General features: G+C 37.9%; 1 protein-coding gene across 4 annotated transcripts in view; it reads right to left on the bottom strand.

Annotated features, from left to right (window-relative positions):
- Positions 1 to 19,738, bottom strand: part of LOC138136305 (heterogeneous nuclear ribonucleoprotein C) — a 226,195-nt gene that overhangs the window by 103,708 nt on the left and 102,749 nt on the right. For all 4 annotated transcript variants that reach the window (XM_069055460.1, XM_069055485.1, XM_069055477.1 and 1 more), the window contains 2 exons: positions 9,308 to 9,465; positions 1,411 to 1,518 (listed from right to left, as the gene is read on the bottom strand). In XM_069055460.1, coding sequence (XP_068911561.1) covers positions 1,411 to 1,518; positions 9,308 to 9,465 — 266 coding nt within the window. The remainder of the gene's footprint in view (positions 1 to 1,410; positions 1,519 to 9,307; positions 9,466 to 19,738) is intronic.

Genomic DNA, 19,738 nt, shown 5'->3' with positions numbered 1-19,738 from the left:
GCTTTATTTAAAAACTATGTATGTTATACGTCTTTCTAAAGTCTTGGTAATAAGTTTGTAAATGACACATAATTTAAAGAATCCATATAAATGTTTATTCACAAAAAATTCTTCGAAAAAATTGTTTGTGCTCTGTAATATTTTAATCAATATAAATTAGATTATACCGATGAATGATTGAATTGTATGTTTTCTTAATTGAAACAATAATTTTTTGTGTGTAATTTCTCGTCTGGAACATATCCCCTAATGTCGCTAATAATAGATATATTTCATAAAACGTAAATAAACGTGGTCAACGTCAACAAAATTTATTACAGTCACTTGTGTACACCATTCGGTGGATGTCAAAGTGTTTTCGTATGAATTAAATAAAATTGTCAATGTGAATAATATGTTGAAAGGGAAAAGTTAAACGTCATTTGAGGTTTAAAAGATGTTCCGACAAACACCCACTGGACTCATCTTTGGTTACAAATAAACCTTCCTGGGGAATCTTGTACCCACCAGTGGCGCTGACAAATACAAATGCGTCCATTGTTCGATACAACAAATATGATTACTGAACTAAAATGAAAATTGGTTGATTACATTACAATTGAACCGATCGATTCGACATTCGTCGAACCGAAAACCGCCATTGTTTGGACAACAGCGCTGGAACCTGTCCAGACCAGCGACAACCAAAAATCTGCACTCATCACTTTAAACCGGCAAAAATCAACTTATCCCCTTGATCGACTCCCTCATTCGACCTTGTTTACATCAAGCTGCGCCTCATCCGCACTACTCCCTCTAAAACTTCCCTCCTCACACTCGTTTTCAATTTCATCTCGAACGCGCCAGTTCACCGAACGCTTATCCAAATTAATTCAACATAACTCCCGATTTGCGCGGATACGCGGAACGAATCGAGCTAATGAAACTAAATGTCATTCATATTTCACTTGTTCCTTGCCTCTATGTATTCGTGCCAATTAAATGTTATGTCAAATTAGCTCAGGTGGGCTTTTAATAACCCACGTGTGCCACTTCGCGCAACAAATACACCCCGACCGAGTCGTGTAAACATCTTTGATGACTCGCTAGACGCACTAATTATCGATAATTAAGCCGAAACTGTACGCAACAAGCAAGGTAATGGCCGGAACTCAATCAAACGTCAAAATTTCACGCGAACGTCAAACCGGGCGATAGGGGCGTCGCGTCGATCAAGCCGTGCGTACCGCGCTGCTCGATCGAACCGGTAGAGCTCGCAACGAACTGTCGCCAGCAATTATGGTTTTATTTTAAACGGCGTTTAACATTGACGCGACAGTGGGGCGTAAAACGTTAATATTGTAGCGCGTTAATTAACGCGATTAATTTTGAACTCGATACGTAACTAAATAAAATCGGGAAATCACTCACCTAAGATTTGGCTGAGAACAGTCCTGCCATCCTCCCCCAAACAGGCACTTCTAGCGTCGAAAGGATTCGTAAACTGCACGAACGCGTATCCTTTGTGCATCGATATTCCTGGAAAAGAAACAAAGTGATGAGACAGGATCCGACGAGGAGTCCGCGGTCCGCTTTTAATATTTACGGCCGTTTTTCGAGCAATACAACGAAATTTCACGCCTCGTAAATCAATTCCGATGCGATCGAGTATGTAAAGGATCTGGTCGTAAATTTTGCACGGATAGCGCCAGACTTTATAAAATGATAACCTGATTTCGACGCCTGCTTTGACTCGTACACGATTTCCAACCCTCCCGGTCTTTTAATATTTCACATCTCAATTCGGATGAATGTTGATACAGTTGACGGTGTTTAATATTACCGAGGCCGAAACGGAACCCTTGCTGATCTTCGCGCCAGAAACCGGTGCCAATTAGGGTGGTGCCGCGCCCCGGAATTTCTTCTTCCTAACCCGGAATTTGCTTCCGGATTTTGTTGTTGCTGCTCCTCTTCGGCCGAATTGCATCGCGGGCGTAAATAGCCGAGGTTGATTGCATTTTTTATTGTGTTCATTCGTTACGGCCGATGATACATCGCCGTTATATCCGACGAAAACGAATCAGAGGGCAATAAAGCTCGGTAGTGTGTTTTTTACAGTGGATGCTAACGCGATTTCTGTTAGCGAACCAATGAAGTGTCTTATCATCGTTGTTCAGTGTTCGCAAAAGGCCGGGTAATTTCATATCACTAACCCAATTCCCTTGATTAGATTCTGGATGGGTGGCCAATAAATTGACTGGAGACTTCATCCATTTCTCATCGCTAACTTCATTGCCGTCTCGGGGACCCCGAATAGGATTTCCTACTAAAGTGGTCGCTCTTTATTTCGGGACTCGTTCCCGGTTCGATTCCCGCCGTTTATTAGCTTATTAAACGTCTTATTGTTACCTCCTTCTCTACTTCTGGCAAACTTTTTAATCCACTTGTGATGATACGACCACAACAGAACACCCCCGAGGGGGGCGGAACTCGACCGACTTACGCGAAATATGAATGGAGTTGTTGGATCTCGAATGGAAAACACGACTCCGGGAAAAGGAAAACTCCGAAGGATTCACGTACGGGCTGGCCCAAAATTCACTCTTAACTTATAATAAATAAGTTTAAACAATTCCACCTCCAATTTAGAACAATACGAACTCAAAATAAAAACTCTTTACGAAGAATGTAATTTAAAGAAGAAAGTTTCAAATATACAGACTGATTCACATAACTTTCTGACCCTGACGAAGTTTAATGCAGCCCGTAATACGTTTTTCATTCATCTTTTGTATGGTTTGGACATCCCTCACAAAAGTCATAAAAATTTAAAAATGGCAGCAAGTAATCGACAATTTTTTTTACACTCACCATACAGGCTGTTTGATGAAAAACGCTTCAACCCATAACTTTTTTATTTATTACCCGATTTCAATGAACAAAAAAATCAAGGATATGGTTTTTTAAGCGCTACAAAACAGCTATAAAATGGTTTTTTTTTGGCGTTATCTTCAATAGCTAACGATAGTCAACTTTTTTTTTAAATGGACACATGTAGTTTTTTAGGCTCGGTCTGGTAAAGTTTTTTTTTCTGGATCTAATGATGTATTGAAAGTTGTCATTTGGTTCATAGCTAACTGAAAAAAAATAAAACATAGTCAATAGAAAAAATAATAATAATTATTTTTTTTTTTTAATTTTTATTATTTATGTTTTCCAAGAAAATAATAATAAAACTCTTCAAGATTGCACCTGAAAATTTTCAAACTCACACTTGACATTTGTTGGTATTTGTATTCCAATTGTTTTCCACGGCACACTTGAGAATTTCATAATAAACTGAACCACAATTAAAAATTGTTTTATTTTTTTTTCAGTCAGCTATGGACCAAACGATAACTTTTAATACATCGTTAGATTCAGAAAAAAAAACTTTATCAGACTGAGCCTAAAAAACTACATGTGTCCATTAAAAAAAAAAAGTTGTCTATCGTAAGCTACTGAAAATAACGCCAAAAAAAAAATTTTATAGCTGCTTCGTAGCGCATGAAAAACCATATCTTCTGTTTTTTTGTTCAATGAAATCGGATAATAAATAAAAAAGTTATGGGTTGAGGCGTTTTTTATCAAACAGCCTGTATATCGACCCTTTCGTCATTGGAACACATTTTAATTAACAAAAAATATTTTAAAATTATACAAAAAAGAATTCTCAAGTGATTGTCAATAATGCCAAGAGTGTCCAGATTTCATAGTAAATACAGATACCAAGTTATAACTGAATAACGTATTAGTGGCTGCATTTAAAAGTCGTTAGGGTCGGAAAGTAGTCTGCATAGACCAAAATGAAATTCCTGTAACGGTAAAAACATTGTTTCAATTGAAACAAAAAGAACAATACAAGGTGATTCACGAGTAGTAATCAGCCCGACGGAATTGAAAATGCAACCCGCAATTCATTTGGAACGTAAAGCTGGATTTGGACGTGGTAAATATCCAGCTTTACCTTCCAAATGTATTGTGGGTTGCATTTTCATTTCCGTCGAGCTCATTATTGCTCGTGACTCACCTTATACAGGTATGTAGAAAGAGTACAAAGAAAGAATTTGAGCAGTTTAAAAAAACTACTTCAAAAAGAAGGCAGGAAAAAATCTAATTTTGAATTATAAGTTCCCTTTACAAAAAGAATTGAAAAGAGGAGAACTAAAATTCAGACTGAATTGCTAGCTAAGCGTAAATAATAAAATAGAAAGAAAAAAGATCTAAATGTAAAAAGTACAAGGACATTTCTGTAACCAGTGCAGCACTCTAATTCCAAATCTCGATCAGGAACATAATACAATTTTTTCGAATTTGCGTCTCTAATAGGTCTATTATTGTATTCAAGTTGGAGTCGTTTATGGCTATCTATTAAAGCACTCGTGGTTTAATAGATCTCTAAGAAAATTTTTATCAATATTTCAGTGTATTATTGTCATTTACACCAAAAAACTTCCAATATTAACGTTCAAACTCTACTTTTTAACATCTGTTGCAGATGTAGTTGCATCCGTTACCTTGAATTACTAATTAATAGAAAATTCCCTAGAATTTGAAAATTTAATTTTTTTATTTAAAAATTTAAAAAAGGGTGCAAATTCTAAAAAATAACATTAAAAACTCGTTTTATAAGGGCATTGGCGCACTCGTCCCATAGAAAACTCGGCTCGTTTTCTACACCTGGGACTCTGCGCCAAATCAACCCTTATAAGCGTTAATAAAATAAAAAACCCTTATAAAATAAAATTGGTAATTGTAAAAGCATATGTTAAAAAACTATTTCTGCCTAGAACAAAACTTAAATTTTATTGTAGCGAAAGTAAGTTCTAATTTAGGAATCAGTTCAAAGAAACAAATAACGCAACAAACAACGTTTAAAAGAATAGTTCACAGAAAATTATTTTATTAGATATTAGGTGGCAAGAAAAAAAGAATTATTGTTTTGGATGTAAATCCCTTTTAGAAGAAAGAAAAAACTATAAAAATAAAGAAAGGGTTTCTAATCAAAATCAAGGGTATAAAAGTTGAAATGTACCTAAAGAAGAATGCAAGAAAAGTTCTAAATTGAATACAATCACACTTAAAATAAAAATAGAATCCTTGTTTTAGAACACAAGCAGTTTATAATGTGGTAAAAAAAAAACACAAAAAAAAAATCGTTATCAGACAAAACTCAAGACAAACTTTCATTCTATAAAAATGAAAGGTTCTAGTTAGAATTAAAAAAAAATCCCCTACGAAAACATCCCAAGAAAAATAAATCGCCTGCTCAGAATGGCACGAAACACCAAAAAGATTTAGTCTTGGAATGTACATACAGTCGCGAGCAATAAATTTTGGTCGTCAATGTCATTCCTTGACGCAATGGAAAATGCTTCATTGTAAAATTGTCGTAAATCTTCATGTTGTATGACATTAATTGTCTTTTTTTTGTCATTTTTTTACACTTTGTTTACATCGGCATAATCAGGCTGGGATTTTTTTTTTCATTTGTGATAATCTAACAAAATTTTGAAATGATATTGACGACCAAAATTTATTGTTCGCGACGGTACCGTCGTACCGGTCGTCTTCGTCGTATACGTAACGGATTAAAGTTAGGTTATGTACCTAAGGCAACAAATAAATCCTCGCAATATGTGTAAACAAGTAATGTAACAACAATAAATAAATAAATAAATAAACAAAAATTAACAATCACGTATTTTAAATTACTCTAGAGCAAATGTTGAAAATGGTAGCCTTGAGCTTCGAAGCACGTTGTAACACGCCTCTTCATGTTCTCAAAAACGCTCGCTCGCATTCTTCCCTAATTCTGATTTTCAAACCATCAATTGTGTGGACAGGTTCCTTGAAAACGGTGTTTTTTTAAATCAAGCGGCGCAAGATCTGGGGTTCCTGCAGGCCAGAAATGTCGCCAAAAAATTACCGCAAATAACGAAGAGTCTCCGTGCTGTATGGGCTGTAGCCCGTTTTCTTGAAAATACTCATTGCGAAAAAATTTCTGTTGTTCAGTAGTGAAAATCATTTACATAGATAAAATTGTGCGAACAAAATTATTTTGGCACTTAATGACGTTTGTGACAGTTCAATCATTATGTGACAAGCTGAGCCGTACGTTTTTAATGCTCAATGCAAAGCCTACTTGACCAGAAATTTTTGGAAACATACTGCATGTATTTTACAACGTTTCGTCCGAATCCATTTTGTGTAAATCGTACTGTTCTCTTATAAGAATAAAACGTTGAGATTAATGTTCCAGATGTACAAACCGAATCAAATCGAAAGGAAAGAGAAAATTTAATGATGCATGTATGGAACATGCAGTTTTTAAAAAAAGCGGTGGAATGTAAAAGGCGTAAAGGGAGAGAATTTATTCATTCGCTGAACAATATCGTATTTAATTTTTTTCTTTTAGATTCGCGAGTATTTTTAAAAGTTGGTTGTTAATAAAGGACGCAAGGGTAAACAATAGCCGATAACGAATCGATACCGGTGTTGCGAAGAGAAAAAATAACAAGAATCGTTCGAGGGAGTAATTATCGTCAGGACGATCCGCTCCGATGGAGGAATCGCTAATCAGTACCGCCTTTGTGCCCTTGTTGTTGGCTCATTCATTATGAAATAAAAGTAGGGTGGACGGACAACGGTTCCGGGCAACCAACAAATACTTATTAGGGCCGGAGCGCGAGCACAACACAAAATAAAACCAAACTAAAACACGCACATTCTATTCCTTCCAGGATAATACATCGTCGACTAGCACAATTAATATCAATAAAAGTCCTTTTTAACAATTTACCCGCTCGAACCCATCCCCGCCCGAAGATCGATCCGTCCGATTGGTATTTGTGACGGTCGAAGGACTGCATTAGCGACGCGTCCTCGCCTATTAGCGCGATATTACGTCGAAAGTCGAGACAACTTATCAGAAAGTGATACTCGAAGAGTTCCCGGTAACGAGCCAACTTTTCCCACAGCTCAATCTGGCCCGGCCGAAACCGACTCCCCTCCGACCGGATTATTCCGCCTGCATCGGCGGGAAGGGCGGAGGTCCGGGAAGTCGCCCCTGTTGAACGCCGAGTTATGGCATTTATCAAGTTTTATTTTGATCTTTCGAGTTTGTGCTGCTCCGACCGATGCCGGAGATAATTTGCAAAAGCAAACAGTCGTGTCGGCACAAACGGCATATCTCTTTCGGGTGCACCAGACCGTCCATCCTCCCACGAAGAGTGGAGTTTCTTCAATAAATTACGTCCCGTGCCGGAGTGGCCCAACAAAAATTACGTCGACGATTAACGACGCAAATATCCCCAAGATGAATCGCACCGGTAGAAACAGACAAATCAAGAAATTATCTGATGCCCACCCCGCAATTAGCCCCGAGGAGGGGCCCACCAAAACCATAATTAATTCCCGGTTTGTTTTCGCCATTGATTTATTCCCGGTCCTGTTTTTATTTCCACCTTGATTGATCACTTCCTTGATGCGTTATTTATGGAAACGCGACCCATTACGACCGGACCCCCCACCCCCGATTACCATCTCTCCCAAAATACGGTTACCGCTGCGTTTAATTAGCGCAACGTACGTTTTCACAGTCGATTTATACGTCCAGACACGACACGTATAAATCGACTTTATGCATAAAACCTAAATATAATGCGACAACAGAATATTAAACTATTCCCCAACGTTTTACACGCAGATTTTTTGCACCTCCATATATCACGGTCCCCCTCCCGTCACTTGTGCTAGGTGTTCGCGGCGGCGACGCCCCCGGGGGCGACGGGCCCCGTACCGGGGAACCTGCAACGCGGCTGCCGCACGATTCTGATGCTTCATACCTGCCACCTCATGAATATACGATTGTTCGTAATGTGACGTGCCCGGCCTGGACGCCGCGACCCGCGTTTTTCCCTACAAACGCGTCGTGAATAATTGCCTTGACGTGCTAATTATTTCGGGTACCTCAGCGCCGCCGTAACTGATATACGGTCCTTCCACTGACACTGTATTAAATTTTACGACACGTTAAACCTATTTAATGTCTTTAATTAGACAGTCGGCGGAGTGTACGCGTCGGCGGCGACATCGATTTCGTCCAATTAGGAGGACGAGAAGCTTTGTTTTTTTTTCTCGCAATAAACAAATCTGTTTATGAATTCTGGACATCTCAATTTCAAACGTTCTGGAACAGTCACAAATGGATGCACCCGAGCATGAGAAACAATTTTCAAACTGTCTATTTAAATAAACTAGATCGCGGTGGGCACCGAGGACTTGCGGAATTCATGCATCGAGAAAAGTTTCCTGATCCTGATGGTTCAGACATCCTTGTTCCCTTTCTGTCGGCTGGTTCGCAACGAACCCCTCGGAATGTGTTGTTCGCCCGAACAGATATGCCCTTCGGCTTGATAAACAACCCTTACGCATCAAACCGAAATTTTAAAATCTTGCTCCTGACGGTTCATTAAAAATTAAGCACTATCGATCCTTTCGCGGAGCTTTATCCGGCGAGAAAATTCCTTCCGGGCACTAATCGTTCGCGCCCTCCAGTTTCGGGTCTTCGTTGACCCCTGGTCCATGATCTGCCTGCACTCGATAAAACAACCCAGTGGCGAGAAAATTCCTTACCGGCATGAATCGCTCGCGCCGTCCAAATCTGGCACCCTCCAGTTTCGGGTCTTCGTTGACCCCTGGCTCGGAAGAACAACCCAGTGACCAGAATTGGTCGTTTCGTCGTGGGCTTTTAAAATTCATGCATATAGAAAAGTTTCCTGATCCTGATCGTTCAGACATCCTTGTTCCCTTTCTGTCGGTTGGTTCGCAACGAACTCCTCGGAATGCGTTGTTCGCCCGAACATATATGCCCTTCGGCCTGATAAACAACCCTTACGCATCAAACCGAAATTTTAAAATCTTGTTCCTGACGCTTCATTAAAAATTAAGCTCCACACGCGAAAGAGCACAATCGATCCTTCCGCGGAGCTTTATCCGGCGAGAAAATCCTTTGGGGCACTAATCGCTCGCGCCCTCCAGTTTCGGGTCTTCGTTGACCCCTGCCTCGGAACGACTTGCACTCGATGAAACAACCCAGCGACCAGAATTGGTCGTTTCGTCGTGAGCTTAATGCATAATCCGTCTGGTTTTCCGTTAAAATTTTAATTTAAATGAAATTTCATCGCGGCACTTTAACGATGCCCCGGCAATAAAGCCCGGCAGGAAGATGACGACCGTATAAAACTGCAACTGGCGAAAAAAATTTATTAATTTTAAAAGCGCTCACCAGCTAGCCGTCCATAACGCTGAAACATCCTTTCCACATCCGTTTTAGAGCACTGGAATGTGTTCAGATTTCCGACGAAAACTCTCGAGTTCACCGCCTGAGGGTCCTGAGAGTTCGTCTGGTTTCCCACCTTGCTCATCTTCATTTTGGAGGATTGTCTGCAACGAGAGAAAAAACTTATACATATTTTTGCTAATTGGGGTGAGATCACTCGGGGGAAGGGGGTTTCGGGCATGCGTCCGGCCTCCAGACCTAGTAGAACACGTAAAAAGTCAATCTTCACCTTTTATACCGTAATAAAAGTTGGAAAACTCAGCAAATTCAAATTTTATTAGGTGATATATAAAGAAGTTATGCCCCTTTACGACTCCGCCAAGCTGATATTCATTTCGCGATATATTCTTTTGCGAATGCGGCCATCCACGATTCATGATGACTATAATATGCAGTTTTAGATAAAGTGGCAGCGCAAATTACAACCGATCCCCAATTTAGATCGCTCCGAAACTGGCAGATAGTGCGCGAAAATTAAAACCCTCCCCGTTCTCGTTTTTCCTATTTTATCAATTGTGCGCACAAAGCGGCCCTTTCGGCGTCTATTAGCGGTTCGATCGAAAAATGTTTGTTTTCCGAGCTCTCCGTTCCGAGGCGATAGATTAAAAATTGTTGACAGCGTGGATGAGGGGATTATGCGAACGGTTCCCATAGATGTAAGGCAGACACCGTGAAAATTGGACCATAAATAATGCCACCGTTTGACAAATGTCCCTGTATGGCGACGTCGAAACTATCGCAAATATCTGCGCAGACATAACCAATTGTGCCATCATAATCAGGAGGCCTCGTAATTCATGTTAATTTATGGCGCGATCTTGCCTCCGGCCCTGTGTATAAATGCCCCATTCGAAATCCATCAGCTTCGTTTCAACGGCTGTGCATTCAGCTATCTAATCTGGAACCTCTTTGATCGAATTTAACATTGTGTGCAGGCTGGATACGGTTGCGCCCTCCGACAACGTCGACGACAAATAAAAGCGTGGGAGGCGAACGGGGCGCACGTAGGGTGGGGAGTCGGCCGTGGTGGGGACGCTGCCCTCGTTCCTACTCGCGATTGATAGGTCGAACCATCGAATAAAATAAAAACAGGAAATGTTTGCGAGAAAAATGAAAGCATTTCTTTTTCTGTTTCATTTTTGATTCTCACTCAACAAAAAAAATAATTTTTACTTTTGGGTTAGAAATTTGTGATTGGGTGTTCTTGTGAGAAAAGTGTTTAGGTGTACGAGTCGACATCATACTCGGACATAAACGAGTTCTCCACATTTTATTGGGTAATCAAAAGGTGAGAATCGGGCTTGCTTGAGCTAATAAACTTCCAAAAGCGGACCGCCAATTTTAAACGTCAGAGAGCAAAAGAAAGCACAAACAGCTCCGAAAACAAAGTTGATGTTTCACGGTAAATTAATTGGGAAGTATAGTGTTTCTTGAGGCTGGGTTCTGAATAAATTAAATAAAAGTAATATCAAACGGTACACAACAGAGGAAGTTTCAAAACACACAAAAGCAGCTTCGCCAGATCCCCAAAAAAATAGTAGAATATTAATAAGAAATTATGAGAGTAAAAAAAGATCGGCGGAGGTGGATGATGAAAAATATTTATTTTAATAAGAAAAAATAAACGCTGTGCACGGATCAAGAATTTTTTTTTGAAGTTTTACATTCGGATACTCGCCTGAGAAAATGTAAGTAGATAATTGCATGACAAGAATGGAAATTGATCATCCAAGGGACGACACTTTATTCTACAGGCATAAGTACATATATGATGTTTTCTATTTACTATCTTTTTTATTTAAAAAAAATCCCTTAAAATTTAAATTTAATATTCTCACAATTAAAAAGATTTTTGGTTTATTTCGTTTTTGGGAATTTTTGAAAAATGGATTCCGGTAGTGATTCTGCGGAAACCGTTCGCGTGAAATACCCTGTATTATATGACAATAGGCTAAAGCGCTTCCTTTCTTCGCGAGAGTAAATTTATCTGCACGAATGCAGCTAAGGCAATAATTACACGAGGGATGAAGACACTTTAATCCAGTCGCCATCGGCATGGGTGGGTGGCATTTAAAAGCGTATGCTCGATTTTCTTCGGGAATAAAAAAACACAAAACCATGAGGATACAAGACATTTTTTCTCATAGCAAACTTTTGCATTTTATGATATGTAGTTCAAAAATATCATCTCTCTCTCTCTCTCCCATGTGGATCTGTTTCCGAAGAACCTACAAACTGTCTCAGGTGAACACGAGGGGCTAGACATACCACTCATTTATTATAAGGGAAAGTGGAGTGGAAGTGCTTGCAAAGGAAAAAAAAACAATTATAATTCACAACACATGACTTTACTTGTATTTTTAAAATTACAAAATATATTAATGTTCATCCCCTACATCGTATTTTTAATTTAAACCTTGACCCTTCGAATCCCGGATGTGATAAAGCAAATCTGCTGGGGGATTTGCATTAGCTAACACACTCCAATCTATGAAGAATGCATGAGCGAAAAAAAGTAATTTATGCAACAAGTGCATAAATTGCTACTTTTTTCCATGAACAGGAAATTTGACCGCACGAGCTGTAGCCGAGTGCAGCAATCCCATGAGTAAAAAAAGACACAATACAATATTTTTTCAACGACTGTCTGCAATTAGAAAAACAAAACAACATCAAAACAAATCTAAAATTTAACGTTTCTAAAGCCAAGGTCGCGAGACAACTTCAGTTGTTTTCAATTCACTGTTATTATTTGTGTACAACACCAAAGTGAAACAAAAACATGCTGCAGCACATTTTTCAACGCTTCATCTTTTTTTTTCATAAATCATATACCATAAACAAATGTTTTACGCAGCGAAAATAGCCAAATACCGAACAGTATTTTTTACTCCCTACGGAGAAGATCACAATGATTTCGGCGGTAGAAAATGACACAAGAAACGTCTGACATTTTTTGTAGTGCATTCTCCCTATCCCCCCTCCACGGAATATGACAAGATGAAATTGGGAAAAAGCTTACTATGTAACCAGTGTAACTCCGGAGAATAATTGGTTACCTACAAAAATTACTTTACACTGTTAACAGAATTAGAATGTCGCCTACGCCTACTCTAAATATATACAGGGTGGTCCCGATATAACCTGCCAAAAGAAATCCAGTAATAGGTGACGATGAGTAGAACTCATACACAAAAAAAGTTTCTAATAAAAGTCTTTTCGTTTTCGAGATAAAAATAATTGAAAATTTGGTCAAAATTTGCTGTACGCTAATGAGTTAATCGGTTTTAAAAAGGTAATTCTGGTTACTTGGCTGCAATTTCTTTAGCAACGGTACCTGCAACACCTATGACATTTGTCAAGTTTAATTTTAAATTTTCGAATCCTTCAAAAGGTTATGAAATTCACAAAACAAGAATACGCCGATTTGCATTTACTCTATGGCGAAACACGTGGTAATTCAAGACCGGCAAGGCGACCATACGGCGAGCGTTTTCTTGGAGGAGTCCTTCCGTCCCCTTGTACTTTTGTGGAGCTACATCCGCATTTATGTGAGGTTGGTTCTGACTGATTCCAATACGATGGCGTCCCCGATCCTCCATTTAACCCCTCTGGATTTTAATTTTTGGGACCACACGAAAGATTTGGTATACGAAGTTGAAATAAATACAGGAGGCCAACTCCAGAAACGCGTAACAGACGCCGCGAACCAGATTTGTAAAAACCCAGGAATGCTGAATTCTGTTTATTAAAATTGGTACCAGCGTACTCAAATGTACTTAAATGCCAACGGAAGGCACACAGAACATTTATTATAAAATAATTGTTCTAGTCTAGTTTACCTTTCATTAGTTAGTAGATATTCTCAGTTAGAGTTGAAAGTACGAATATGTAAAGTGTAAATAAATTTATTCAATACATTATTTTGGCTATTTAACCACAATTAAGACGATACTCTTGTTACACAGTTCTTCCACAATTTTGCACACACTACCTCTACATTTATTTACACATTGAGGAACACCACTTTATTTATTACTCATTCATCTCAGTCTACAAAATCAGCTTTTGTACCTAAATAAGCTGGTGAATTAACGCACACAGTGTAGGTACAGCGTTTTCAATAAATGTCATTAATTTGATTTAGTTTGTCAGATTTGAGATTTGTCATAAACGATTCAGGTACCTATGTTGCTTAGATACTATCATACTTACAAACACCAACAATTAATTCCTGAGTAGGTACGTATTTTTGTGGTCAGCAGCGTCGAATGGGTGTGGATAGGGGTTAATTTATCCCCATTATTTTGGACCTAACAAAATGGGGTTTTTTGGACTTGTTAGATCCTTCTAATGACCCAGAATTTTTTTGGCAGGTTATATCGGGACCACCCTGTATTTATTTGAAGGCCCGATATTATGAATTCAAAATTATGATTGCCTGGTAGATAAATTCGATATTCTTCTTTTCTCCTTTCTCTTTGCCAGTCTGACTACAAAAAAATCCAAAGTGAGAAAATTTCCATTTGGTTTTCCATATTGTACGCGATTTAAAAAGTGAATATTTTCCAGTTGGGCGTTTTTCTTCCATTCACTGTCCATTACGTACCTTATCAGTTCCAGGCAATGGTAGGTAGTTACCGACTACATAAAACACTATCTCAGTTCGATATTTTATTGTTCGCAATGACATTATAAAGAAGATATAGATAATGCACGTCATTTTATGCCACCGTTAAATCTCTTTTTCCAAGATTTCATATTTCACGGTGTCGGTGGAAGGCGAGCCTCCAAGAAACGTGAATACCATATCTAATCAGTCGACAAACACGTACACCCGTTTTCGGCTCGTATCTCAGCTCATGTCCGAATCAATATATCGTAACCTGTCTTGTCTGTTGCTTCTGGGACTTTGTGTACAACTCGAACCGCCGCCGCCCCACTCCGACCCGTGAATAATCCACGTACCAGGGGGGGCGGCGTCGCCCCCGATGCACCGACACACAATCCGATTAGAATAGGTTTCAATTTTGCGTTAGTTATGCAAGACGGCGCCGCCTGGAAATGCAGCCACGCCAACAATGGCTTTAATTTTTAACACAAAACGCCGTAATGTAACGTTACGAATAAATTATAACTCCGCACGTCCGCTTATCAATGGGGAGAATGAATGTGGTGATTTTGACCCGGTCGGACAGGGAGGAAATTATGTCAGATGACTACGTGAATACGTTCGCTAAATAATTCCATTAAATGGCGGCGAAGTTAATTGCGTTGGCAATTTTTGACGAAAACCGCGATTTTATTGGCCCCAGGACTCGCTCCTTGCGTCTTCATTATTTACGACGTGATCGCGCTTGATTCCGACAAGACCACGTTCGTATTTACGTGCTCGTAACACGCGTTACGTGAATATTTTATTGGCCTCATCGTCGTTGTCACACTCGTTAATAAACGTAAATAATTTAATCGCAATTCCGTAGCGCGGAGGCGATAAAACCGAATCGAATGAAATATTCATAATTTCGTTTTTGAGAATGCTGCCGCGGTCATTGTTGAAATAAATGCACGCGTTAAATCCACAAGTAGTCGTACATCATCGCCAATGGATTCAAAATGGCGTGTTTTTATGGTGTGCATGTGACGTCCTCCCGATGTGAAATATGTGCCGTTACAGTCGTCATTACGTTTCAACTATAAATTACGCTCTACGGAAGCTTTCAAGGACTTGCGGGACACATTGTTAACGTTTTTAATTAAAAGTTAGACATACCAACTTTCGGATTTAATTAATTTGTTGGCCGCAAAAATTCATTCCCGAACAGGAGTGGTGTTGTTGTTTGTGTGGAGATGTGCATTTGCATGATTCTTATCAAAAAAAGATAAGTTGCCCAACACAAACTGAAAACACTTTTCATCAACTCATTATTCCGAGTGAAACTGGAAGCTTACTTCTTGCACTTGCACCATCTTCATCCGTGTATTTTTTTGTGAAAAATTGCATTTGTCCATATTCTTTGAAATTAAAATTAACACCTAAAAATGTTTTCGATTTATACCAGGAACAACCACTTTTCAGTTTGTATCGGTAAATGCAAACCAATATTTAATATGTAATAATATTGCGAATGACAGGTTAATTGTATTAACTGTGAAAATATTTTAAACATAATGTTAAATTTCGAAATTAAGCCAGCTACGTAAGGGTGAACTGTTCAAATATTATATCATATCGCCCTAGTGTGATATCGCACAGTTTTTTCGGTGATCTCTCATGTGATCGTAGAAAAAGTAAAACATATTGACAATTTATATTAATGATATATTATGTTATGAGGAGCAAAAATGAAGTTTTATGTGCTGCGGCTGGTAGATTGGCTGCCGAACACAGTGAGGCAGACAAACCAGCCAAAGCACATAAAACCATTTTTGCTTCGAATAACATATACCTACTATTTTTTCTTCAAACCTTCATAACAAATTATTTAAGACATGTTAAGAAACCAGGTAGGAATTTCAAATGATTTAGCTAGTTTACTTTACAGCCGCTCATCAGCGGAGATAATAACTTCACGGACGCCCTCAGCAGAGACAATGAAGTGACACTTTAGCATTATCAATGCAGCAGTGCAATGTCATATTTTAGGGACGTTTGAAGAAAAAATAAATTAATCCGCAGAAATAGCCTTCTAGACGCGAAAAGAAGGTATAAAGAGAGATGTAGAAAAGAAGAAGCAAAAGGGGGAGAGGAAGGAAATACATAAACACAGAGAGAAGGAAACAGAACATCAGTGAGCGAGGAAATTGCAAGAGTACTTCTTGAAACTTCTGGAAGGGAGAAAGGAAAAAGGAAAGCCAGAAACGGAAATGAAGAAGAAGCAGACAGCACCGGAAGGAACGGAAATAACAGTAGAAGAGGTAGAGAGACAAATAAGGAAACTGAAAAAGAGAAAGGCACCGAAGAGGGACGGAGTGCAGAATGAAGCATGGATGTATGGGACCGAAGGAATGGTAGAAACTGGTTGAAGTAATGAGCGGAGCATGGAGAGGAGAGAGAGTCCCGGTAGACTGGAGAGAGGGTTTAATTTGCTATATTTACAAAAAGGGAGAGAAAAACAAAGTAGAAAACTACCGTGGAATAACTTTGCTAAACACAGGGTATACGTTGTATGCGGCAATTTTGAGCGAAAGAATAAAGAGAGAGATTGTGGAAAAGGGAGTGAGGGAGAGAGACAGAAGGAGAATGTAAAGTGCAAGAAACATATTTGAGAGGGGTGCTAGGAGTGGACAAAGAAACGCCAGGTTACAAAGTGCTAGAGGAATAGACTGAGAGCGAAAGCGGGAAAGAAAGCGGCAAAGTTTGAAGGTAAAATGGATGGAAGGGAAGAGTGCAGGATACTAACGGAATGCTGTAGAGAGAAAGAGAAGAAGTGGAAAGATTAAGAGCAAAAGGAAGATGGATGAGTGTAGAGCTGAGTGAAAGGGACAAAGGCACAGACAAGAAAGAATGAAGGGAAAGATTCAAAGAATCCAGATACAATAGGAAGTATGAAAGTATGAAGTATGAAGAGATTCTGGAGTACCTGGGGAGAAAGAGTGCAAAGAATATTCCTTTAGACATCTTTTCTGTTCCTTGCTTTTTTCATAGACTTGAACTTTGTAACGATAAATCTTAGAAATCCCTGTTTTGAAAAGTTGTCAGATATGAAAGATAGTCCTGGCAAAGTGATTTTTCAAAAAATTAAATTCGAATAAGCTATTTCCGCAGCAGCTAAGATTTGGAAAATTTGTGGGTATCGACGTTATAATAAACTTACTCGATCCCACCGTAAATAATGGATTTTAATATTAATTTAAAAAATCCAAAAAATGTAATTATTCACCAGTTAAATTTTCATTCTGGTATCATTAATTATTTTCGTGTAGTTTGTTTTCAAATACTTGTGCAGGTTCTAAAAACAAACAATTCATCTAATGGAGCCAAGTCTGGAAAATATGGGGATCCTCTATTATATTTCCTTCAATGTCTGTAACATTTTTCTTTGATTTTGTCAGTCTCTTCAGCTGTAAACGTCTTTGATGCAGGTTTAGCCAGGATTTTAAAACTCGGCAATATTTCTATGTATTATTATTTCTTAGAAAACTTTATGACTCAATAAAAATTGTTCAAGCAAGAGCAGTCACTAGTGAGTGGATAGTTATTTTCAACTTGTGAACGTGCAGTCACTAATAGAAAACAAATCATTTAAAACGAATTATTTATGTAATATATTTATTTTTGTAGGAGCAATAAAAATAAATTATAAAAATAATACTCATTTGTTACATTGAACTATTTTAAAATTGACGAGTGCTGCCATAATTGATTAATTATAATTAAAGTAAATATTTGGATATATTTATGAAATAAATAATTGGACTAATAATTTGAAACATTTGATAAATAATATAAATATATTTGGTTGGTGAATGCAACTGGCGATTCATCATTAATTACTGTTCTAATGATTTTAATGCCCATTGGCAACAAATTCTTCTGTTTTGAACCACTCTTTCATCCCCATCGGCATTGCTTCATCGTCCTAAAAATGGGCACTATTCTCTTCATTTTAAAAATAAATAAGTAGCTACATATCTTGAAACCCACATTATACGTAAGTAACTGTCACCAAAATACAGTTGTTACGATCCAGAGCATGAAAAAGCACAAATCATCTCAATTTTCCGCTACTTTTTTGCAAAGTACTTTTAACAGTACTTTGGAACCTAATTTAACACACTACTACCCTGTTGCACTCTCTCTATCGACAAATACTCAGTCGCAAACACCCGATCAAAACCCGAGAAAAAATGATTGCCACAAACTCTCCTGCCGAAATGTTAAACCCTTTCCATTCTGTTGATTCTGGATCAAACTGATCAACCCAAATTTCATTCACAGTAACAATTTTATTCAAGAAATCCACTTACAAGTCTGCTTACCAGAAGCTACTTTTCAATGAATTTCAGCAGTCATTTGGTACTCACCTTTGCGATCCTAATTCATTAGGCAAAATTTTTTCTCTCCTATTTACAGAAAAATCAGAACTTTGCCGTAAAGTTGCCAAGTTTAATATCATCGCACCGGTTCTAAAAACACTTGATGTGAAGGTGCAAATTCATCTAAAACTTCATTCACAGCTTTAACAATTTCTTGCAGAGACTAGTCAGTCTAAAGACCGGATTTTAGGCGGTTAAAATTTATAGAAATAGGCGCCTAAAATAGGTCGTTATAACACACTTTTAGGCGCTAAAATTATCAAAAAGGGCACAAAAACAGGCGTCACTGAAATAGTACTTTATTAAAAGATATAACGAACATTTTTCAAATTAAAAAAAACAAACAAAAAATTTGAAAGTTAACTACTTTACACGCATATAAAAGTAGTAGTCAAATTATTTTATTTAGTTATTATTTTAATTATGTATTACACTGAATTTAGCGACTGTTCGCCTGACAAACAAAATATTGTTCCTAATTATCAGTTTTGAAATTGTATTTTTTGTCATCAGTCCATTGGGCTAACTTGTCTTTATAATTTCGTGTTGTTTTTGGCATTTCTTTTGTTTTTGCTTGCGCACTTCATATGTAGATATCATACAAAACGTTAGGTTGGTGGCTAAAGGAAGCCGCAGTCTCATTTTGATTGTCGATTGTGTCAAAAGTACCGAAATCACATCCGCACTAAATCAAAATCACTATCACTAAAAAATTGTAAATTGATGAAAAATGTTATTTATAAAAATATCCTATTTTAGGTCGAAAATAAGGGCCTTTAGGATCTATAAAACACTTTTTAGGTCCTTTAGGCAGTTAAGGCGTTTATTTTGAAAAATAGGCATTTTAGGCGATAACAAATGCATGCCCAAAATACGTAATTTTTGGCGAAAGAGATTTATTTTTAAGTTTCCGGATAATGGCTGGAAAAATGACGAATAGGCATTTTGCCTAAAATCCGGTCTTTACTAATCACTTTCACGGAAGTACTTTTATGTTCGGATCACGTCTTTGTCCTTTTTTGAAAAATACAAAAATTCCCTTAACACTGATATTTCGATTGTTTCAGTTTTCTCCTCAGAAAACTAGCGATCCTCCTTTATTTACTTTATTATCTTCTTATAACACATATTGGTTTATTTTTTATTTTTGTTGTACATATTTACTTTTCAACAGAATTATTTTCGAATCTCTTTTTATATTTAATACTTCATACTACCTTATCATCAGTGCCAAGCACATCGAACCACCTAGGTATTTATATTCAAAATTATGTTCAATTTTCCGGCTTAATTTCCCGCCCCGTGTCGATGTGCGACTTCCCATTTTCCGCGGAAATG

The sequence above is a fragment of the Tenebrio molitor genome, chromosome 1 (assembly GCF_963966145.1).
Source record: "Tenebrio molitor chromosome 1, icTenMoli1.1, whole genome shotgun sequence".
Taxonomy (NCBI): domain Eukaryota; kingdom Metazoa; phylum Arthropoda; class Insecta; order Coleoptera; family Tenebrionidae; genus Tenebrio; species Tenebrio molitor.
The sequence above is the reverse complement of the archived record's forward strand: the minus strand, read 5'-3'. Positions and strand labels throughout refer to the sequence as shown.